The sequence below is a fragment of the Salmo salar genome, unplaced genomic scaffold (genome assembly GCF_905237065.1).
Source record: "Salmo salar unplaced genomic scaffold, Ssal_v3.1, whole genome shotgun sequence".
Taxonomy (NCBI): domain Eukaryota; kingdom Metazoa; phylum Chordata; class Actinopteri; order Salmoniformes; family Salmonidae; genus Salmo; species Salmo salar.
In genome coordinates, this window is record NW_025548188.1 from 184,883 (window position 1) to 210,000 (window position 25,118).

The 25,118-nt window shown below is 45.6% G+C and overlaps 1 protein-coding gene across 4 annotated transcripts in view; it reads right to left on the reverse strand.

Annotated features, from left to right (window-relative positions):
* The window catches only part of ptpro (protein tyrosine phosphatase receptor type O), a 143,517-nt gene that overhangs the window by 70,155 nt on the left and 48,244 nt on the right, over positions 1-25,118 (reverse strand). For 3 of the 4 annotated variants that reach the window (XM_045712040.1, XM_045712039.1, XM_045712042.1), the window contains exons 3-8: positions 21,024-21,179; positions 19,613-19,765; positions 17,059-17,574; positions 16,651-16,812; positions 14,703-14,899; positions 1,801-1,921 (exon numbers count right to left, since the gene is read on the reverse strand). In XM_045712040.1, the coding sequence (XP_045567996.1) occupies positions 1,801-1,921; positions 14,703-14,899; positions 16,651-16,812; positions 17,059-17,574; positions 19,613-19,765; positions 21,024-21,179 (1,305 nt within the window). Of the gene's footprint in view, positions 1-1,800; positions 1,922-14,702; positions 14,900-16,650; positions 16,813-17,058; positions 17,575-19,612; positions 19,766-21,023; positions 21,180-22,558; positions 22,626-25,118 lie in introns of those variants that run through there. The other variant, XM_045712041.1, reaches the window with a different exon arrangement.

Below are 25,118 nucleotides of genomic sequence, written 5' to 3' on the forward strand. Positions count from 1 at the left end.
AGACACCAGTCCAGGTAGTATAGTGTCTGAGACACCAGTCCAGGTAGTATAGTGTCTGAGGGACTGAGAGACCAGTCCAGGTAGTATAGTGTCTGAGGGACTGAGACACCAGTCCAGGTAGTATAGTGTCTGAGGGACTGAGAGACCAGTCCAGGTAGTATAGTGTCTGAGACACCAGTCCAGGTAGTATAGTGTCTGAGGGACTGAGACACCAGTCCAGGTAGTATAGTGTCTGAGGGACTGAGAGACCAGTCCAGGTAGTATAGTGTCTGAGGGTCTGAGACACCAGTCCAGGTAGTATAGTGTCTGAGACACCAGTCCAGGTAGTATAGTGTCTGAGGGACTGAGACACCAGTCCAGGTAGTATAGTGTCTGAGGGACTGAGACACCAGTCCAGGTAGTATAGTGTCTGAGGGACTGAGACACCAGTCCAGGTAGTATAGTGTCTGAGACACCAGTCCAGGTAGTATAGTGTCTGAAACACCAGTCCAGGTAGTATAGTGTCTGAGAGACTGAGACACCAGTCCAGGTAGTATAGTGTCTGAGACACCAGTCCAGGTAGAATAGTGTCTGAGGGACTGACACACCAGTCCAGGTAGTATAGTGTCTGAGGGTCTGAGACACCAGTCCAGGTAGTATAGTGTCTGAGACACCAGTCCAGGTAGTATAGTGTCTGAGACACCAGTCCAGGTAGTATAGTGTCTGAGGGACTGAGACACCAGTCCAGGTAGTATAGTGTCTGAGACACCAGTCCAGGTAGTATAGTGTCTGAGACACCAGTCCAGGTAGTATAGTGTCTGAGACACCAGTCCAGGTAGTATAGTGTCTGAGGGTCTGAGACACCAGTCCAGGTAGTATAGTGTCTGAGGGTCTGAGAGACCAGTCCAGGTAGTATAGTGTCTGAGACACCAGTCCAGGTAGTATAGTGTCTGAGGGTCTGAGAGACCAGTCCAGGTAGTATAGTGTCTGAGGGTCTGAGACACCAGTCCAGGTAGTATAGTGTCTGAGGGACTGAGACACCAGTCTAGGTAGTATAGTGTCTGAGGGACTGAGAGACCAGTCCAGGTAGTATAGTGTCTGAGTGTCTGAGACACCAGTCCAGGTAGTATAGTGTCTGAGACACCAGTCCAGGTAGTATAGTGTCTGAGGGACTGAGACACCAGTCCAGGTAGTATAGTGTCTGAGACACCAGTCCAGGTAGTATAGTGTCTGAGAGACTGAGACACCAGTCCAGGTAGTATAGTGTCTGAGGGACTGAGACACCAGTCCAGGTAGTATAGTGTCTGAGGGACTGAGAGACCAGTCCAGGTAGTATAGTGTCTGAGGGACTGAGAGACCAGTCCAGGTAGTATAGTGTCTGAGACACCAGTCCAGGTAGTATAGTGTCTGAGACACCAGTCCAGGTAGTATAGTGTCTGAGAGACCAGTCCAGGTAGTATAGTGTCTGAGGGACTGAGAGACCAGTCCAGGTAGTATAGTGTCTGAGACACCAGTCCAGGTAGTATAGTGTCTGAGGGACTGAGACACCAGTCCAGGTAGTATAGTGTCTGAGACACCAGTCCAGGTAGTATAGTGTCTGAGACACCAGTCCAGGTAGTATAGTGTCTGAGACACCAGTCCAGGTAGTATAGTGTCTGAGACACCAGTCCAGGTAGTATAGTGTCTGAGGGACTGAGAGACCAGTCCAGGTAGTATAGTGTCTGAGAGACCAGTCCAGGTAGTATAGTGACTGAGACACCAGTCCAGGTAGTATAGTGTCTGAGACACCAGTCCAGGTAGTATAGTGTCTGAGGGACTCACCGATGTCGATAATAACAGGTTCGGAAGGAGGGCTGATGAGCGGACCGTTAGTATGGTACACCACCACTCTGTACTGGGCACCTGGAGTCAGGTTGGAGAGGATGTCACTGGTCGTGTTCTCCTGTAACCAATCACAGGACAGGAACAGGTATCAGAGAGGGTAGTGGAGATAAACTGTATCAGTATATTGATAGGTGGACAGGAACAGGTATCAGAGAGGGTAGGGGTGATAAACTGTATCAGTATATTGATAGGTGGACAGGAACAGGAACAGGTATCAGAGAGGGTAGTGGTGATAAACTGTATCAGTATATTGATAGGTGGACAGGAACAGGTATCAGAGAGGGTAGTGGTGATAAACTGTATCAGTATATTGATAGGTGGACAGGAACAGGAACAGGTATCAGAGAGGGTAGTGGTGATAAACTGTATCAGTATATTGATAGGTGGACAGGAACAGGAACAGGTATCAGAGAGGGTAGTGGTGATAAACTGTATCAGTATATTGATAGGTGGACAGGAACAGGAACAGGTATCAGAGAGGGTAGTGGTGATAAACTGTATCAGTATATTGATAGGTGGACAGGAACAGGAACAGGTATCAGAGAGGGTAGTGGTGATAAACTGTATCAGTATATTGATAGGTGGACAGGAACAGGAACAGGTATCAGAGAGGGTAGTGGTGATAAACTGTATCAGTATATTGATAGGTGGACAGGGACAGGTATCAGAGAGGGTAGTGGTGATAAACTGTATCAGTATATTGATAGGTGGACAGGGACAGGGACAGGAACAGGTATCAGAGAGGGTAGTGGTGATAAACTGTATCAGTATATTGATAGGTGGACTTCGACAGGAACAGGTATCAGAGAGGGTAGTGGAGATAAACTGTATCAGTATATTGATAGGTGGACAGGGACAGGAACAGGTATCAGAGAGGGTAGTGGTGATAAACTGTATCAGTATATTGATAGGTGGACAGGGACAGGAACAGGTATCAGAGAGGGTAGTGGTGATAAACTGTATCAGTATATTGATAGGTGGACAGGAACAGGAACAGGTATCAGAGAGGGTAGTGGTGATAAACTGTATCAGTATATTGATAGGTGGACAGGGACAGGAACAGGTATCAGAGAGGGTAGTGGTGATAAACTGTATCAGTATATTGATAGGTGGACAGGGACAGGAACAGGTATCAGAGAGGGTAGTGGTGATAAACTGTATCAGTATATTGATAGGTGGACAGGAACAGGAACAGGTATCAGAGAGGGTAGTGGTGATAAACTGTATCAGTATATTGATAGGTGGACAGGAACAGGTATCAGAGAGGGTAGTGGTGATAAACTGTATCAGTATATTGATAGGTGGACAGGGACAGGAACAGGTATCAGAGAGGGTAGTGGAGATAAACTGTATCAGTATATTGATAGCTGGACAGGGACAGGAACAGGTATCAGAGAGGGTAGTGGTGATAAACTGTATCAGTATATTGATAGGTGGACAGGAACAGGTATCAGAGAGGGTAGTGGAGATAAACTGTATCAGTATATTGATAGGTGGACAGGAACAGGAACAGGTATCAGAGAGGGTAGTGGTGATAAACTGTATCAGTATATTGATAGGTGGACAGGAACAGGACAGGAACTGGTATCAGAGAGGGTAGTGGTGATAAACTGTATCAGTATATTGATAGGTGGACAGGAACAGGTATCAGAGAGGGTAGTGGAGATAAACTGTATCAGTATATTGATAGGTGGACAGGAACAGGTATCAGAGAGGGTAGTGGTGATAAACTGTATCAGTATATTGATAGGTGGACAGGAACAGGAACAGGTATCAGAGAGGGTAGTGGTGATAAACTGTATCAGTATATTGATAGGTGGACAGGGACAGGAACAGGTATCAGAGAGGGTAGTGGTGATAAACTGTATCAGTATATTGATAGGTGGACAGGAACAGGTATCAGAGAGGGTAGTGGAGATAAACTGTATCAGTATATTGATAGGTGGACAGGAACAGGAACAGGTATCAGAGAGGGTAGTGGTGATAAACTGTATCAGTATATTGATAGGTGGACAGGGACAGGAACAGGTATCAGAGAGGGTAGTGGTGATAAACTGTATCAGTATATTGATAGGTGGACAGGAACAGGAACAGGTATCAGAGAGGGTAGTGGTGATAAACTGTATCAGTATATTGATAGGTGGACAGGAACAGGAACAGGTATCAGAGAGGGTAGTGGTGATAAACTGTATCAGTATATTGATAGGTGGACAGGAACAGGAACAGGTATCAGAGAGGGTAGTGGTGATAAACTGTATCAGTATATTGATAGGTGGACAGGAACAGGTATCAGAGAGGGTAGTGGTGATAAACTGTATCAGTATATTGATAGGTGGACAGGAACAGGAACAGGTATCAGAGAGGGTAGTGGAGATAAACTGTATCAGTATATTGATAGGTGGACAGGAACAGGACAGGAACAGGTATCAGAGAGGGTAGTGGTGATAAACTGTATCAGTATATTGATAGGTGGACAGGAACAGGGACAGGAACAGGTATCAGAGAGGGTAGTGGAGATAAACTGTATCAGTATATTGATAGGTGGACAGGGACAGGTATCAGAGAGGGTAGTGGTGATAAACTGTATCAGTATATTGATAGGTGGACAGGGACAGGAACAGGTATCAGAGAGGGTAGTGGTGATAAACTGTATCAGTATATTGATAGGTGGACAGGGACAGGAACAGGTATCAGAGAGGGTAGTTTTGATAAACTGTATCAGTATATTGATAGGTGGACAGGAACAGGTATCAGAGAGGGTAGTGGTGATAAACTGTATCAGTATATTGATAGGTGGACAGGAACAGGAACAGGTATCAGAGAGGGTAGTGGTGATAAACTGTATCAGTATATTGATAGGTGGACAGGAACAGGACAGGAACAGGTATCAGAGAGGGTAGTGGTGATAAACTGTATCAGTATATTGATAGGTGGACAGGAACAGGGACAGGAACAGGTATCAGAGAGGGTAGTGGAGATAAACTGTATCAGTATATTGATAGGTGGACAGGGACAGGTATCAGAGAGGGTAGTGGTGATAAACTGTATCAGTATATTGATAGGTGGACAGGGACAGGAACAGGTATCAGAGAGGGTAGTGGTGATAAACTGTATCAGTATATTGATAGGTGGACAGGAACAGGAACAGGTATCAGAGAGGGTAGTGGTGATAAACTGTATCAGTATATTGATAGGTGGACAGGAACAGGAACAGGTATCAGAGAGGGTAGTGGAGATAAACTGTATCAGTATATTGATAGGTGGACAGGGACAGGAACAGGTATCAGAGAGGGTAGTGGTGATAAACTGTATCAGTATATTGATAGGTGGACAGGAACAGGAACAGGTATCAGAGAGGGTAGTGGTGATAAACTGTATCAGTATATTGATAGGTGGACAGGAACAGGTATCAGAGAGGGTAGTGGTGATAAACTGTATCAGTATATTGATAGGTGGACAGGAACAGGTATCAGAGAGGGTAGTGGTGATAAACTGTATCAGTATATTGATAGGTGGACAGGGACAGGAACAGGTATCAGAGAGGGTAGTGGAGATAAACTGTATCAGTATATTGATAGGTGGACAGGAACAGGAACAGGTATCAGAGAGGGTAGTGGTGATAAACTGTATCAGTATATTGATAGGTGGACAGGAACAGGAACAGGTATCAGAGAGGGTAGTGGAGATAAACTGTATCAGTATATTGATAGGTGGACAGGGACAGGAACAGGTATCAGAGAGGGTAGTGGTGATAAACTGTATCAGTATATTGATAGGTGGACAGGAACAGGAACAGGAACAGGTATCAGAGAGGGTAGTGGTGATAAACTGTATCAGTATATTGATAGGTGGACAGGAACAGGAACAGGTATCAGAGAGGGTAGTGGTGATAAACTGTATCAGTATATTGATAGGTGGACAGGGACAGGAACAGGTATCAGAGAGGGTAGTGGTGATAAACTGTATCAGTATATTGATAGGTGGACAGGGACAGGAACAGGTATCAGAGAGGGTAGTGGAGATAAACTGTATCAGTATATTGATAGGTGGACAGGAACAGGAACAGGTATCAGAGAGGGTAGTGGTGATAAACTGTATCAGTATATTGATAGGTGGACAGGGACAGGAACAGGTATCAGAGAGGGTAGTGGAGATAAACTGTATCAGTATATTGATAGGTGGACAGGAACAGGAACAGGTATCAGAGAGGGTAGTGGTGATAAACTGTATCAGTATATTGATAGGTGGACAGGAACAGGAACAGGTATCAGAGAGGGTAGTGGTGATAAACTGTATCAGTATATTGATAGGTGGACAGGAACAGGAACAGGTATCAGAGAGGGTAGTGGAGATAAACTGTATCAGTATATTGATAGGTGGACAGGGACAGGAACAGGTATCAGAGAGGGTAGTGGTGATAAACTGTATCAGTATATTGATAGGTGGACAGGAACAGGAACAGGAACAGGTATCAGAGAGGGTAGTGGTGATAAACTGTATCAGTATATTGATAGGTGGACAGGAACAGGTATCAGAGAGGGTAGTGGTGATAAACTGTATCAGTATATTGATAGGTGGACAGGAACAGGAACAGGTATCAGAGAGGGTAGTGGTGATAAACTGTATCAGTATATTGATAGGTGGACAGGAACAGGAACAGGTATCAGAGAGGGTAGTGGTGATAAACTGTATCAGTATATTGATAGGTGGACAGGAACAGGAACAGGTATCAGAGAGGGTAGTGGTGATAAACTGTATCAGTATATTGATAGGTGGACAGGAACAGGAACAGGTATCAGAGAGGGTAGTGGTGATAAACTGTATCAGTATATTGATAGGTGGACAGGGACAGGAACAGGTATCAGAGAGGGTAGTGGAGATAAACTGTATCAGTATATTGATAGGTGGACAGGAACAGGAACAGGTATCAGAGAGGGTAGTGGTGATAAACTGTATCAGTATATTGATAGGTGGACAGGGACAGGAACAGGTATCAGAGAGGGTAGTGGTGATAAACTGTATCAGTATATTGATAGGTGGACAGGAACAGGAACAGGTATCAGAGAGGGTAGTGGTGATAAACTGTATCAGTATATTGATAGGTGGACAGGAACAGGTATCAGAGAGGGTAGTGGTGATAAACTGTATCAGTATATTGATAGGTGGACAGGAACAGGTATCAGAGAGGGTAGTGGAGATAAACTGTATCAGTATATTGATAGGTGAACAGGGACAGGAACAGGTATCAGAGAGGGTAGTGGTGATAAACTGTATCAGTATATTGATAGGTGGACAGGAACAGGAACAGGTATCAGAGAGGGTAGTGGTGATAAACTGTATCAGTATATTGATAGGTGGACAGGGACAGGAACAGGTATCAGAGAGGGTAGTTTTGATAAACTGTATCAGTATATTGATAGGTGGACAGGAACAGGTATCAGAGAGGGTAGTGGTGATAAACTGTATCAGTATATTGATAGGTGGACAGGAACAGGAACAGGTATCAGAGAGGGTAGTGGTGATAAACTGTATCAGTATATTGATAGGTGGACAGGAACAGGACAGGAACAGGTATCAGAGAGGGTAGTGGTGATAAACTGTATCAGTATATTGATAGGTGGACAGGAACAGGGACAGGAACAGGTATCAGAGAGGGTAGTGGAGATAAACTGTATCAGTATATTGATAGGTGGACAGGGACAGGTATCAGAGAGGGTAGTTGTGATAAACTGTATCAGTATATTGATAGGTGGACAGGGACAGGAACAGGTATCAGAGAGGGTAGTGGTGATAAACTGTATCAGTATATTGATAGGTGGACAGGAACAGGTATTAGAGAGGGTAGTGGAGATAAACTGTATCAGTATATTGATAGGTGGACAGGAACAGGAACAGGTATCAGAGAGGGTAGTGGTGATAAACTGTATCAGTATATTGATAGGTGGACAGGAACAGGAACAGGTATCAGAGAGGGTAGTGGTGATAAACTGTATCAGTATATTGATAGGTGGACAGGAACAGGAACAGGTATCAGAGAGGGTAGTGGTGATAAACTGTATCAGTATATTGATAGGTGGACAGGGACAGGACAGGAACAGGTATCAGAGAGGGTAGTGGTGATAAACTGTATCAGTATATTGATAGGTGGACAGGAACAGGAACAGGTATCAGAGAGGGTAGTGGAGATAAACTGTATCAGTATATTGATAGGTGGACAGGAACAGGAACAGGTATCAGAGAGGGTAGTGGAGATAAACTGTATCAGTATATTGATAGGTGGACAGGAACAGGAACAGGTATCAGAGAGGGTAGTGGTGATAAACTGTATCAGTATATTGATAGGTGGACAGGAACAGGTATCAGAGAGGGTAGTGGTGATAAACTGTATCAGTATATTGATAGGTGGACAGGAACAGGAACAGGTATCAGAGAGGGTAGTGGAGATAAACTGTATCAGTATATTGATAGGTGGACAGGAACAGGAACAGGTATCAGAGAGGGTAGTGGTGATAAACTGTATCAGTATATTGATAGGTGGACAGGAACAGTTATCAGAGAGGGTAGTGGTGATAAACTGTATCAGTATATTGATAGGTGGACAGGGACAGGAACAGGTATCAGAGAGGGTAGTGGTGATAAACTGTATCAGTATATTGATAGGTGGACAGGAACAGGGACAGGAACAGGTATCAGAGAGGGTAGTGGTGATAAACTGTATCAGTATATTGATAGGTGGACAGGAACAGGAACAGGTATCAGAGAGGGTAGTGGTGATAAACTGTATCAGTATATTGATAGGTGGACAGGGACAGGAACAGGTATCAGAGAGGGTAGTGGTGATAAACTGTATCAGTATATTGATAGGTGGACAGGAACAGGAACAGGTATCAGAGAGGGTAGTGGTGATAAACTGTATCAGTATATTGATAGGTGGACAGGAACAGGTATCAGAGAGGGTAGTGGTGATAAACTGTATCAGTATATTGATAGGTGGACAGGAACAGGAACAGGTATCAGAGAGGGTAGTGGTGATAAACTGTATCAGTATATTGATAGGTGGACAGGGACAGGAACAGGTATCAGAGAGGGTAGTGGTGATAAACTGTATCAGTATATTGATAGGTGGACAGGAACAGGAACAGGTATCAGAGAGGGTAGTGGTGATAAACTGTATCAGTATATTGATAGGTGGACAGGGACAGGAACAGGTATCAGAGAGGGTAGTGGTGATAAACTGTATCAGTATATTGATAGGTGGACAGGAACAGGAACAGGTATCAGAGAGGGTAGTGGTGATAAACTGTATCAGTATATTGATAGGTGGACAGGAACAGGAACAGGTATCAGTGAGGGTAGTGGTGATAAACTGTATCAGTATATTGATAGGTGGACAGGAACAGGAACAGGTATCAGAGAGGGTAGTGGAGATAAACTGTATCAGTATATTGATAGGTGGACAGGAACAGGAACAGGTATCAGAGAGGGTAGTGGTGATAAACTGTATCAGTATATTGATAGGTGGACAGGAACAGGAACAGGTATCAGAGAGGGTAGTGGTGATAAACTGTATCAGTATATTGATAGGTGGACAGGAACAGGTATCAGAGAGGGTAGGGGTGATAAACTGTATCAGTATATTGATAGGTGGACAGGAACAGGAACAGGTATCAGAGAGGGTAGTGGAGATAAACTGTATCAGTATATTGATAGGTGGACAGGAACAGGAACAGGTATCAGAGAGGGTAGTGGTGATAAACTGTATCAGTATATTGATAGGTGGACAGGGACAGGAACAGGTATCAGAGAGGGTAGTGGTGATAAACTGTATCAGTATATTGATAGGTGGACAGGGACAGGAACAGGTATCAGAGAGGGTAGTGGTGATAAACTGTATCAGTATATTGATAGGTGGACAGGAACAGGAACAGGTATCAGAGAGGGTAGTGGTGATAAACTGTATCAGTATATTGATAGGTGGACAGGAACAGGGACAGGAACAGGTATCAGAGAGGGTAGTGGTGATAAACTGTATCAGTATATTGATAGGTGGACAGGAACAGGTATCAGAGAGGGTAGTGGTGATAAACTGTATCAGTATATTGATAGGTGGACAGGGACAGGAACAGGAACAGGTATCAGAGAGGGTAGTGGAGATAAACTGTATCAGTATATTGATAGGTGGACAGGAACAGGTATCAGAGAGGGTAGTGGAGATAAACTGTATCAGTATATTGATAGGTGGACAGGAACAGGAACAGGTATCAGAGAGGGTAGTGGTGATAAACTGTATCAGTATATTGATAGGTGGACAGGAACAGGAACAGGTATCAGAGAGGGTAGTGGTGATAAACTGTATCAGTATATTGATAGGTGGACAGGAACAGGAACAGGTATCAGAGAGGGTAGTGGTGATAAACTGTATCAGTATATTGATAGGTGGACAGGAACAGGAACAGGTATCAGAGAGGGTAGTTGTGATAAACTGTATCAGTATATTGATAGGTGGACAGGGACAGGAACAGGTATCAGAGAGGGTAGTGGAGATAAACTGTATCAGTATATTGATAGGTGGACAGGGACAGGAACAGGTATCAGAGAGGGTAGTGGTGATAAACTGTATCAGTATATTGATAGGTGGACAGGGACAGGAACAGGTATCAGAGAGGGTAGTGGAGATAAACTGTATCAGTATATTGATAGGTGGACAGGGACAGGAACAGGTATCAGAGAGGGTAGTGGAGATAAACTGTATCAGTATATTGATAGGTGGACAGGAACAGGAACAGGTATCAGAGAGGGTAGTGGTGATAAACTGTATCAGTATATTGATAGGTGGACAGGAACAGGAACAGGTATCAGAGAGGGTAGTGGTGATAAACTGTATCAGTATATTGATAGGTGGACAGGAACAGGTATCAGAGAGGGTAGTGGTGATAAACTGTATCAGTATATTGATAGGTGGACAGGAACAGGAACAGGTATCAGAGAGGGTAGTGGAGATAAACTGTATCAGTATATTGATAGGTGGACAGGAACAGGAACAGGTATCAGAGAGGGTAGTGGAGATAAACTGTATCAGTATATTGATAGGTGGACAGGAACAGGAACAGGTATCAGAGAGGGTAGTGGTGATAAACTGTATCAGTATATTGATAGGTGGACAGGAACAGGAACAGGTATCAGAGAGGGTAGTGGTGATAAACTGTATCAGTATATTGATAGGTGGACAGGAACAGGAACAGGTATCAGAGAGGGTAGTGGTGATAAACTGTATCAGTATATTGATAGGTGGACAGGAACAGGTATCAGAGAGGGTAGTGGTGATAAACTGTATCAGTATATTGATAGGTGGACAGGAACAGGAACAGGTATCAGAGAGGGTAGTGGAGATAAACTGTATCAGTATATTGATAGGTGGACAGGAACAGGAACAGGTATCAGAGAGGGTAGTGGTGATAAACTGTATCAGTATATTGATAGGTGGACAGGGACAGGAACAGGTATCAGAGAGGGTAGTGGTGATAAACTGTATCAGTATATTGATAGGTGGACAGGGACAGGAACAGGTATCAGAGAGGGTAGTGGTGATAAACTGTATCAGTATATTGATAGGTGGACAGGAACAGGAACAGGTATCAGAGAGGGTAGTGGTGATAAACTGTATCAGTATATTGATAGGTGGACAGGGACAGGAACAGGTATCAGAGAGGGTAGTGGTGATAAACTGTATCAGTATATTGATAGGTGGACAGGGACAGGAACAGGTATCAGAGAGGGTAGTGGTGATAAACTGTATCAGTATATTGATAGGTGGACAGGGACAGGAACAGGTATCAGAGAGGGTAGTGGTGATAAACTGTATCAGTATATTGATAGGTGGACAGGGACAGGAACAGGTATCAGAGAGGGTAGTGGTGATAAACTGTATCAGTATATTGATAGGTGGACAGGAACAGGAACAGGTATCAGAGAGGGTAGTGGTGATAAACTGTATCAGTATATTGATAGGTGGACAGGAACAGGAACAGGTATCAGAGAGGGTAGTGGTGATAAACTGTATCAGTATATTGATAGGTGGACAGGAACAGGAACAGGTATCAGAGAGGGTAGTGGTGATAAACTGTATCAGTATATTGATAGGTGGACAGGAACAGGAACAGGTATCAGAGAGGGTAGTGGTGATAAACTGTATCAGTATATTGATAGGTGGACAGGAACAGGAACAGGTATCAGAGAGGGTAGTGGTGATAAACTGTATCAGTATATTGATAGGTGGACAGGAACAGGAACAGGTATCAGAGAGGGTAGTGGTGATAAACTGTATCAGTATATTGATAGGTGGACAGGAACAGGAACAGGTATCAGAGAGGGTAGTGGTGATAAACTGTATCAGTATATTGATAGGTGGACAGGAACAGGAACAGGTATCAGAGAGGGTAGTGGTGATAAACTGTATCAGTATATTGATAGGTGGACAGGAACAGGGACAGGAACAGGTATCAGAGAGGGTAGTGGTGATAAACTGTATCAGTATATTGATAGGTGGACAGGAACAGGTATCAGAGAGGGTAGTGGTGATAAACTGTATCAGTATATTGATAGGTGGACAGGAACAGGAACAGGTATCAGAGAGGGTAGTGGAGATAAACTGTATCAGTATATTGATAGGTGGACAGGAACAGGTATCAGAGAGGGTAGTGGAGATAAACTGTATCAGTATATTGATAGGTGGACAGGAACAGGAACAGGTATCAGAGAGGGTAGTGGTGATAAACTGTATCAGTATATTGATAGGTGGACAGGGACAGGAACAGGTATCAGAGAGGGTAGTGGAGATAAACTGTATCAGTATATTGATAGGTGGACAGGGACAGGAACAGGTATCAGAGAGGGTAGTGGAGATAAACTGTATCAGTATATTGATAGGTGGACAGGGACAGGAACAGGAACAGGTATCAGAGAGGGTAGTGGTGATAAACTGTATCAGTATATTGATAGGTGGACAGGGACAGGAACAGGTATCAGAGAGGGTAGTGGTGATAAACTGTATCAGTATATTGATAGGTGGACAGGAACAGGAACAGGTATCAGAGAGGGTAGTGGTGATAAACTGTATCAGTATATTGATAGGTGGACAGGAACAGGAACAGGTATCAGAGAGGGTAGTGGTGATAAACTGGACATAACCAGCCCATTAGTAAGGCTTTCTTTACCCCATCTCAGTGTTTCCAATGTACTTCTGTTTAAAGCACTCTCCTCTGGAATGAACCTCTCTAAAGGGTTGTGAACAGCTATGTAGACTAGCAGGTTAGTTATAAAGGGTTATGAAACAGCTATGTAGACTAGCAGGTTAGTTATAAAGAGTTATGAAAAAGCTATGTAGAGGGTTATGAAACAGCTATGTAGACTAGCAGGTTAGTTATAAAGGGTTATGAAACAGCTATGTAGACTAGCAGGTTAGTTATAAAGGGTTATGAAACAGCTATGTAGACTAGCAGGTTAGTTATAAAGGGTTATGAAACAGATATGTAGACTAGCAGGTTAGTTATAAAGGGTTATGAAACAGCTATGTAGACTAGCAGGTTAGTTATAAAGGGTTATGAAACAGCTATGTAGACTAGCAGGTTAGTTATAAAGGGTTATGAAACAGCTATGTAGACTAGCAGGTTAGTTATAAAGGGTTATGAAACAGATATGTAGACTAGCAGGTTAGTTATAAAGGGTTATGAAACAGATATGTAGACTAGCAGGTTAGTTATAAAGGGTTATGAAACAGATATGTAGAGGTTTATGAAACAGATATGTAGACTAGCAGGTTAGTTATAAAGGGTTATGAAACAGCTATGTAGACTAGCAGGTTAGTTATAAAGGGTTATGAAACAGCTATGTAGACTAGCAGGTTAGTTATAAAGGGTTATGAAACAGATATGTAGACTAGCAGGTTAGTTATAAAGGGTTATGAAACAGATATGTAGACTAGCAGGTTAGTTATAAAGGGTTATGAAACAGATATGTAGAGGTTTATGAAACAGATATGTAGACTAGCAGGTTAGTTATAAAGGGTTATGAAACAGCTATGTAGACTAGCAGGTTAGTTATAAAGGGTTATGAAACAGCTATGTAGACTAGCAGGTTAGTTATAAAGGGTTATGAAACATCTATGTAGACTAGCAGGTTGGTTATAAAGGGTTATGAAACAGATATGTAGACTAGCAGGTTAGTTATAAAGGGTTATGAAACAGATATGTAGAGGTTTATGAAACAGCTATGTAGACCTAGCAGGTTAGTTATAAAGGGTTATGAAACAGCTACGTAGACCTAGCAGGTTAGTTATAAAGGGTTATGAAACAGCTACGTAGACCTAGCAGGTTAGTTATAAAGGGTTATGAAACAGCTACGTAGACCTAGCAGGTTAGTTATAAAGGGTTGTGAAACGAAACAGCTACGTAGACCTAGCAGGTTAGTTATAAAGGGTTGTGAAACAGCCATGATGTAGACCAAGGGGTTAGTTATAAAGGGTTGTGAAACAGCTATGTAGACCTAGCAGGTTAGTTATAAAGGGTTGTGAAACAGCTACGTAGACCTAGAGGTTAGTTATAAAGGGTTATGAAAGCTAGTAGAGGGTTATGAAACAGCTACGTAGACCTAGCAGGTTAGTTATAAAGGGTTGTGAAACAGCTACGTAGACCTAGCAGGTTAGTTATAAAGGGTTGTGAAACAGCTACGTAGACCTAGCAGGTTAGTTATAAAGGGTTATGAAACAGCTACGTAGACCTAGCAGGTTAGTTATAAAGGGTTGTGAAACAGCTACGTAGACCCAGCTGGTTAGTCAGTCTTACCTCGCTGCAGTACGTGCTCTCCATGCGCTGGCCGAGGCTGGGCCGGAGGCAGGTTAGAGACAGGACAGACACCAGGCTGCCGTTGTGGCTCTCAGAGGACAGGGCCCAGGACACCGCAGCAGTACTGGTGCCCAGCAGCCTGATACTGACACCCTGGGGTCGCTCCTGGGGCTGCTCCAGCACCTCTCCACTGGGGCCTGGGGAATTCATTGGTTGATTTGGGATTTTATTTCACAATTAAAACATGTACAGTAAAACACAGAGTTTCAGTTTTAGGGTTAGGGTCAGGGTTAGGGTTAGGGTCAGGGTTAGGGTCAGTGTTAGGGTCAAGGTTAGGGTCAGTGTTAGGGTTAGGGTCAGTGTTAGGGTTAAGGTCAGGGTTAAGGTCAGGGTTAAGGTCAGGGTTAAGGTCAGGGTTAAGGTCAAGGTTAAGGTCAGGGTTAAGGTCAGTGTTAGGGTCAGGGTTAAGGTCAGTGTTAAGGTCAGGGTTAAGGTCAGGGTCAGGGTTAAGGTCAGGGTTAAGGTCAGGGTTAAGGTCAGGGTTAAGGTCAGGGTTAAGGTCAGGGTTAAGGTCAGGGTTAAGGTCAGGGTTAAGGTCAGGGTTAAGGTCAGGGTCAGGGTTAAGGTCAGGGTTAAGGTCAGGGTCAGGGTTAAGGTCAGTGTTAAGGTCAGGGTTAAGGTCAGGGTTAGGGTCAGGGTTAAGGTCAGGGTTAAGGTCAGGGTTAAGGTCAGGTTAAGGTCAGGGTCAGGGTCAGGGTTAAGGTCAGGGTTAAGGTCAGGGTTAAGGTCAGGGTCAGGGTCAGGGTTAAGGTCAGGGTTAAGGTCAGGGTTAGGGTCAAGGTCAGGGTCAGGGTCAGGGTTAAGGTCAGGGTTAAGGTCAGGGTTAGGGTCAAGGTCAGGGTCAGGGTCAGGGTTAAGGTCAGGGTTAAGGTCAGGGTTAAGGTCAGGGTTAAGGTCAGGGTTAAGGTCAGGGTTAAGGTCAGGGTTAAGGTCAGGGTTAGGGTCAGGGTTAAGGTCAGGGTTAAGCTCAGGGTTAAGGTCAGGGTTAAGGTCAGGGTTAGGGTCAGGGTCAGGGTTAAGGTCAGTGTTAGGGTTAAGGTTAGGGTCAGGGTCAGTGTTAGGGTTAAGGTTAAGGTCAGGGTCAGGGTTAAGGTCAGTGTTAGGCTCAGGGTTAAGGTCAGTGTTAAGGTCAGGGTTAAGGTCAGGGTCAGGGTTAAGGTCAGGGTTAAGGTCAGGGTTAAGGTCAGTGTTAAGGTCAGGGTTAAGGTCAGGGTCAGGGTTAAGGTCAGTGTTAGGGTCAGGGTTAAGGTCAGGGTTAAGGTCAGGGTTAAGGTCAGGGTTAAGGTTAAGGTCAGTGTTAGGGTTAGGGTCAGGGTCAGTGTTAGGGTCAGGGTTAAGGTCAGTGTTAAGGTCAGGGTTAAGGTCAGGGTCAGGGTTAAGGTCAGGGTTAGGGTTAAGGTCAGGGTTAAGGTCAGGGTTAGGGTTAAGGTCAGGGTTAAGGTCAGGGTTAAGGTCAGGGTAAAGGTCAGTGTTAAGGTCAGGGTTAAGGTCAGGGTTAGGGTCAGGGTTAAGGTCAGGGTTAAGGTCAGGGTTAAGGTCAGGGTTAAGGTCAGGGTCAGGGTTAAGGTCAGGGTTAAGGTCAGGGTTAAGGTCAGGGTCAGGGTTAAGGTCAGGGTTAAGGTCAGGGTTAAGGTCAGGGTTAAGGTCAGGGTTAAGGTCAGGGTTAAGGTCAGGGTTAAGGTCAGGGTTAAGGTCAGGGTCAGGGTTAAGGTCAGGGTTAAGGTCAGGGTTAGGGTCAGGGTTAAGGTCAGGGTTAAGGTCAGGGTTAAGGTCAGGGTTAAGGTCAGGGTTAAGGTCAGGGTTAAGGTCAGGGTTAAGGTCAGGGTTAAGGTCAGGGTTAAGGTCAGGGTTAAGGTCAGGGTCAGGGTTAAGGTCAGGCTATACATACTGAGATAGAAGGTCAGCCCTGTATTGGCGGTGCTCTCCCTGGCCTCACAGTCTCCTGTAGAGCTCAGGGTGGTGACCCGGACTCTGTAGGTACCCGGTTCTGTCAGCTCCGTGAAGAACTCGTGAGTGTTCTCGTCCACCGCGGCCGTCTCCGTGGAGTTGCCTGAGGACAGGTGAGAGAGAGACGGGGCTCAGAGACGATGAAACAGCACAGGTCATAACAAATACCATTCAGCTATTACCTTCATATGACAACATTAGAGCCCCTTACTCCAGGAGTACTGATCTAAGATCAGTCCCATTCATTATGATCTATAAAAGTCATTCTTATATCAACACTCCTTTTCTGAGAGTCTTTGTAAATCTGGTCTTGGATCTTATCGCCCAGCGTAGCGGCCTTTAGCTTTACCGTCTCTGTAGACGTAGATGTTGAATCCGTCGTACGTGGTGGGTGGTCGAGGGGGTAGCCAGCGTAGCTCCAGCAGTATGGGGGGAAATCGGGTTGGGGTGACGGAGGTGTCCGAGGGCACGTCCATGGCAGAGCCCGGCTCGTTGGAGGAGTCCTCGTACTCCGTAACCACGGCGTTCACAAACTCCTCGTCTCCGTCCGTAGGGGAGGGACTACCGTAGGGCTCCGGCCAATAGGGCTGCGTGGCGTTCTCTTCTTCTGTGGCGTTCGTGTTAGAGACGGAGGTGGCATAGCCCGTAGAGCTGTCGGAGACCCGGGTGGTTCCGCCCACCACTTCCTCTGAGATCACTTCCTGTATCTCTTGGTTCTCCTGTAATTCCTGTTCCTCTACGAGGGGGACATCCCGCGCCCGTCGGGGCGTGTCCTGGGCCAGCTCGGATCTAGGGACCCCTCCTCGTAGCGTCCTCTGGCTGAGTGGGACGATCTTATGGGAGATGTTGAGGGGGGGGTTCGGCACTGCAGGGAAACACAAATATTAATATTAGTTTGTCATCTCCATAGAAAAGACGTCGCTATTTAACTGGTTCAGTAACGTCCCGACTGGTTCAGACCGGTTCAGTAACGTCCCGACTGGTTCAGACCGGTTCAGTAACGTCCCGACTGGTTCAGACCGGTTCAATAACGTCCCGACTGGTTCAATAACGTCCCGACTGGTTCAGACCGGTTCAGACTGGTTCAATAACGTCCCGACTGGTTCAATAACGTCCCGACTGGTTCAATAACGTCCCGACTGGTTCAATAACGTCCCGACTGGTTCAGACTGGTTCAATAACGTCCCGACTGGTTCAGTAACGTCCCGACTGGTTCAGACCGGTTCAATAACGTCCCGACTGGTTCAGACTGGTTCAATAACGTCCCGACTGGTTCAGTAACGTCCCGACTGGTTCAGACCGGTTCAATAACGACCCGACTGGTTCAATAACGTCCCGACTGGTTAAGACTGGTTCAGACTGGTTCAATAACGTCCCGACTGGTTCAGACTGGTTCAATAACGTCCCGACTGGTTCAATAACGACCCGACTGGTTCAATAACGTCCCGACTGGTTCAATAACGTCCCGACTGGTTCAATAACGTCCCGACTGGTTCAATAACGTCCCGACTGGTTCAGACTGGTTCAGACTGGTTCAATAACGTCCCGACTGGTTCAGACTGGTTCAGACTGGTTCAATAACGTCCCGACTGGTTCAGACCGGTTCAATAACGTCCCGACTGGTTCAGACTGGTTCAGACCGGTTCAATAACGTCCCGACTGGTTCAGACTGGTTCAATAACGTCCCGACTGGTTCAGACTGGTTCAATAACGTCCCGACTGGTTCAGACTGGTTCAATAACGTCCCGACTGGTTCAGTAACGTCCCGACTGGTTCAGACCGGTTCAATAACGTCCCGACTGGTTCAGACTGGTTCAATAACGTCCCGACTGGTTCAGTAACGTCCCGACTGGTTCAGACCGGTTCAATAACGACCCGACTGGTTCAATAACGTCCCGACTGGTTCAGACTGGTTCAGACTGGTTCAATAACGTCCCGACTGGTTCAGACTGGTTCAATAACGTCCCGACTGGTTCAATAACGTCCCGACTGGTTCAATAACGTCCCGACTGGTTCAATAACGTCCCGACTGGTTCAGACTGGTTCAGACTGGTTCAATAACGTCCCGACTGGTTCAGACTGGTTCAGACTGGTTCAATAACGTCCCGACTGGTTCAGACCGGTTCAATAACGTCCCGACTGGTTCAGACTGGTTCAGACCGGTTCAATAACGTCCCGACTGGTTCAGACTGGTTCAATAACGTCCCGACTGGTTCAGACTGGTTCAATAACGTCCCGACTGGTTCAATAACGTCCCGACTGGTTCAATAACGTCCCGACTGGTTCAATAACGTCCCGACTGGTTCAATAACGTCCCGACTGGTTCAATAACGTCCCGACTGGTTCAGTAACGTCCCGACTGGTTCAGACTGGTTCAGACTGGTTCAGACTGGTTCAGTAACGTCCCGACTGGTTCAGACTGGTTCAATAACGTCCTGAGTCTGTTCCCTGGTCAATGTACCTGTCCTGTAATGTAGTAGTTACCTGTCCTGTGTTGCCGGGGGTCATGGGTAATGTAGTAGTTACCTGTCCTGTGTTGCCGGGGGTCATGGGTAATGTAGTAGTTACCTGTCCTGTGTTGCCGGGGTTCATGGGTAATGTAGTAGTTACCTGTCCTGTGTTGCCGGGGTTCATGGGTAATGTAGTAGCTACCTGTCCTGTGTTGCCGGGGTCATGGGTAATGTAGTAGATACCTGTCCTGTGTTGCCGGGGTTCGTGGGTAATGTAGTAGATACCTGTCCTGTGTTGCCGGGGTTCATGGGTAATGTAGTAGTTACCTGTCCTGTGTTGCCGGGGTTCATGGGTAATGTAGTAGCTACCTGTCCTGTGTTGCCGGGGTTCATGGGTAATGTAGTAGTTACCTGTCCTGTGTTGCCGGGGGTCATGGGTAATGTAGTAGATACCTGTCCTGTGTTGCCGGGGTTCATGGGTCAGGTCGCTGCGTCGGACCAGTGTGGTTCTGTTGACTGTAGCTTCAGAGATCAGCTGGAAGGAGATGTTGCTGTAACACGTCCCAGGAAGCCAGTGCTTAAACACCGTCTTTCCTTTATAGAAATCTAGAACATAGAACACATCGGTCTTTCCTTTATAGAAGTCTAGAACATAGAACACATCGGTCTTTCCTTTATAGAAATCTAGAACATAGAACACATCAGTCTTTCCTTTATAGAAATCTAGAACATAGAACACATCGGTCTTTCCTTTATAGAAATCTAGAACATAGAACACATCAGTCTTTCCTTTATAGAAGTCTAGAACATAGAACACATCGGTCTTTCCTTTATAGAAGTCTAGAACATAGAACACATCAGTCTTTCCTTTATAGAAATCTAGAACATAGAACACATCAGTCTTTCCTTTATAGAAATCTAGAACATAGAACACATCAGTCTTTCCTTTATAGAAGTCTAGAACATAGAACACATCAGTCTTTCCTTTATAGAAATCTAGAACATAGAACACATCAGTCTTTCGTTTATAGAAATCTAGAACATAGAACACATCAGTCTTTCCTTTATAGAAATCTAGAACATAGAACACATCAGTCTTTCCTTTATAGAAATCTAGAACATAGAACACATCGGTCTTTCCTTTATAGAAATCTAGAACATAGAACACATCAGTCTTTCCTTTATAGAAATCTAGAACATAGAACACATGTCTTTCCTTTATAGAAATCTAGAACATAGAACACATCAGTGTTTCCTTTATAGAAGTCTAGAACACAGAACATACCAGTCTGCTTTATAGAAGTCTATAACATAGAACACATCAGTCTTTCCTTTATAGAAGTCTAGAACATAGAACACATCAGTCTTTCCTTTATAGAAATCTAGAACATAGAACACAACGGTCTTTGCTTTATAGAAGTCTAGAACATAGAACATATCAGTCTTTCCTTTATAGAAGTCTAGAACATAGAACATACCAGTCTTTCCTTTATAGAAGTCTATAACATAGAACACATCAGTCTTTCCTTTATAGAAGTCTAGAACACAGAACACATCAGTGTTTCCTTTATAGAAGTCTAGAACACAGAACATACCAGTCTGCTTTATAGAAATCAATAACATAGAACATACCAGTCTGCTTTATAGAAGTCTAGAACACAGAACATAACTTTGAGGACAGAACACATTAGTCTTGAACTTGTGTCTGAGATCAGGGAACATTGAAGTCTGATCGGTGTTCCTTCCCCTTAACATGACCCTAAAACAGACCCGCTCAACTCAAAAATAATTCAACACAGAAATTCCCAGAACGGTGCTATTCAGCTTCACCTGTTGATCCAGTCTGTCCAGCCAGAGGCCTCACCTTTATAGAGCATGGATCTCTGCTCCCGACCCTCCGCGTAGCTGATGTTAACCCGACTGAAGACGTTGTTCTCTGGGGAGCTGATCTCAAACACCACGCCTGTCTCTGGAGCCTCTCGGTAGTCTGTGATCGCCACACTGTCCACCGGACGCGGCTCTGCAGGGGGGGGACGGGGACAGATACACCATCAGACCTGACTGACTACCTGCTCAGGGGCACGACAAGTCTTTCCTTTATAGAAGTCTAGAACACAGAACATACATGCCTGCTTTATAGAAATCTAGAACACAGAACATAACTGTCTGCTTTATAGAAGTCTAGAACACAGAACACATCAGTCTTTCCTTTATAGAAGTCTAGAACACAGAACACATCAGTCTTTCCTTTATAGAAGTCTAGAACACAGAACACATCAGTCTTTCCTTTATAGAAGTCTAGAACACAGAACACATCAGTCTTTCCTTTATAGAAGTCTAGAACATAGAACACATCAGTGGTTGTCGTGCCCTTGACTACCTGGTCAGGGGCACGACAACCACTATAATCTCCACAGTGAAGAATGGGAGAGAAATAACCAGGTCTACCCCTGTCTGAATACTTACTGGTGAGAACAGATACAGTCTGGACGGACTTGGACCAGGTCTTCCCCTGTCTGAATACTTACTGGTGAGAACAGATACAGTCTGGACGGACTTGGACCAGGTCTTCCCCTGTCTGAATACTTACTGGTGAGAACAGATACAGTCTGGACGGACTTGGACCAGGTCTACCCCTGTCTGAATACTTACTGGTGAGAACAGATACAGTCTGGACGGACTTGGACCAGGTCTTCCCCTGTCTGAATACTTACTGGTGAGAACAGCGATAGTCTGGACGGACTTGGACCAGGTCTACCCCTGTCTGAATACTTACTGGTGAGAACAGCGATCAGTCTGGACGGACTTGGACCAGGTCTTCCCCTGTCTGAATACTTACTGGTGAGAACAGGATACAGTCTGGACGGACTTGGACCAGGTCTAACCCTGTCTGAATACTTACTGGTGAGAACAGCGATAGTCTGGATGGACTTGGACCAGGTCTTCCCCTGTCTGAATACTTACTGGTGAGAACAGATACAGTCTGGACGGACTTGGACCAGGTCTACCCCTGTCTGAATACTTACTGGTGAGAACAGGATACAGTCTGGACGGACTTGGACCAGGTCTTCCCCTGTCTGAATACTTACTGGTGAGAACAGCGATAGTCTGGACGGACTTGGACCAGGTCTACCCCTGTCTGAATACTTACTGGTGAGAACAGCGATAGTCTGGATGGACTTGGACCAGGTCTTCCCCTGTCTGAATACTTACTGGTGAGAACAGATACAGTCTGGACGGACTTGGACCAGGTCTAACCCTGTCTGAATACTTACTGGTGAGAACAGCGATAGTCTGGACGGACTTGGACCAGGTCTTCCCCTGTCTGAATACTTACTGGTGAGAACAGATACAGTCTGGACGGACTTGGACCAGGTCTACCCCTGTCTGAATACTTACTGGTGAGAACAGATACAGTCTGGACGGACTTGGACCAGGTCTTCCCCTGTCTGAATACTTACTGGTGAGAACAGCGATAGTCTGGACGGACTTGGACCAGGTCTACCCCTGTCTGAATACTTACTGGTGAGAACAGCGATAGTCTGGATGGACTTGGACCAGGTCTTCCCCTGTCTGAATACTTACTGGTGAGAACAGATACAGTCTGGACGGACTTGGACCAGGTCTAACCCTGTCTGAATACTTACTGGTGAGAACAGCGATAGTCTGGACGGACTTGGACCAGGTCTTCCCCTGTCTGAATACTTACTGGTGAGAACAGATACAGTCTGGACGGACTTGGACCAGGTCTACCCCTGTCTGAATACTTACTGGTGAGAACAGATACAGTCTGGACGGACTTGGACCAGGTCTACCCCTGTCTGAATACTTACTGGTGAGAACAGATACAGTCTGGACGGACTTGGACCAGGTCTACCCCTGTCTGAATACTTACTGGTGAGAACAGCGATAGTCTGGATGGACTTGGACCAGGTCTTCCCCTGTCTGAATACTTACTGGTGAGAACAGATACAGTCTGGACGGACTTGGACCAGGTCTAACCCTGTCTGAATACTTACTGGTGAGAACAGCGATAGTCTGGACGGACTTGGACCAGGTCTTCCCCTGTCTGAATACTTACTGGTGAGAACAGATACAGTCTGGACGGACTTGGACCAGGTCTACCCCTGTCTGAATACTTACTGGTGAGAACAGATACAGTCTGGACGGACTTGGACCAGGTCTACCCCTGTCTGAATACTTACTGGTGAGAACAGATACAGTCTGGACGGACTTGGACCAGGTCTACCCCTGTCTGAATACTTACTGGTGAGAACAGCGATAGTCTGGACGGACTTGGACCAGGTCTACCCCTGTCTGAATACTTACTGGTGAGAACAGCGATAGTCTGGACGGACTTGGACCAGGTCTTCCCCTGTCTGAATACTTACTGGTGAGAACAGATACAGTCTGGACGGACTTGGACCAGGTCTTCCCCTGTCTGAATACTTACTGGTGAGAACAGATACAGTCTGGACGGACTTGGACCAGGTCTACCCCTGTCTGAATACTTACTGGTGAGAACAGATACAGTCTGGACGGACTTGGACCAGGTCTTCCCCTGTCTGAATACTTACTGGTGAGAACAGATACAGTCTGGACAGACTTGGACCAGGTCTACCCCTGTCTGAATACTTACTGGTGAGAACAGATACAGTCTGGACGGACTTGGACCAGGTCTTCCCCTGTCTGAATACTTACTGGTGAGAACAGATACAGTCTGGACGGACTTGGACCAGGTCTAACCCTGTCTGAATACTTACTGGTGAGAACAGCGATAGTCTGGACGGACTTGGACCAGGTCTTCCCCTGTCTGAATACTTACTGGTGAGAACAGATACAGTCTGGACGGACTTGGACCAGGTCTACCCCTGTCTGAATACTTACTGGTGAGAACAGATACAGTCTGGACGGACTTGGACCAGGTCTACCCCTGTCTGAATACTTACTGGTGAGAACAGATACAGTCTGGACGGACTTGGACCAGGTCTACCCCTGTCTGAATACTTACTGGTGAGAACAGCGATAGTCTGGACGGACTTGGACCAGGTCTTCCCCTGTCTGAATACTTACTGGTGAGAACAGATACAGTCTGGACGGACTTGGACCAGGTCTACCCCTGTCTGAATACTTACTGGTGAGAACAGATGCAGTCTGGACGGACTTGGACCAGGTCTTCCCCTGTCTGAATACTTACTGGTGAGAACAGATACAGTCTGGACGGACTTGGACCAGGTCTTCCCCTGTCTGAATACTTACTGGTGAGAACAGATACAGTCTGGACGGACTTGGACCAGGTCTACCCCTGTCTGAATACTTACTGGTGAGAACAGCGATAGTCTGGATGGACTTGGACCAGGTCTACCCCTGTCTGAATACTTACTGGTGAGAACAGATACAGTCTGGATGGACTTGGACCAGGTCTACCCCTGTCTGAATACTTACTGGTGAGAACAGATACAGTCTGGACGGACTTGGACCAGGTCTACCCCTGTCTGAATACTTACTGGTGAGAACAGATACAGTCTGGACGGACTTGGACCAGGTCTACCCCTGTCTGAATACTTACTGGTGAGAACAGATACAGTCTGGACGGACTTGGACCAGGTCTACCCCTGTCTGAATACTTACTGGTGAGAACAGATACAGTCTGGACGGACTTGGACCAGGTCTTCCCCTGTCTGAATACTTACTGGTGAGAACAGATACAGTCTGGACGGACTTGGACCAGGTCTTCCCCTGTCTGAATACTTACTGGTGAGAACAGATTCAGTCTGGACGGACTTGGACCAGGTCTACCCCTGTCTGAATACTTACTGGTGAGAACAGATACAGTCTGGACGGACTTGGACCAGGTCTTCCCCTGTCTGAATACTTACTGGTGAGAACAGCGATATTCTGGACGGACTTGGACCAGGTCTACCCCTGTCTGAATACTTACTGGTGAGAACAGATACAG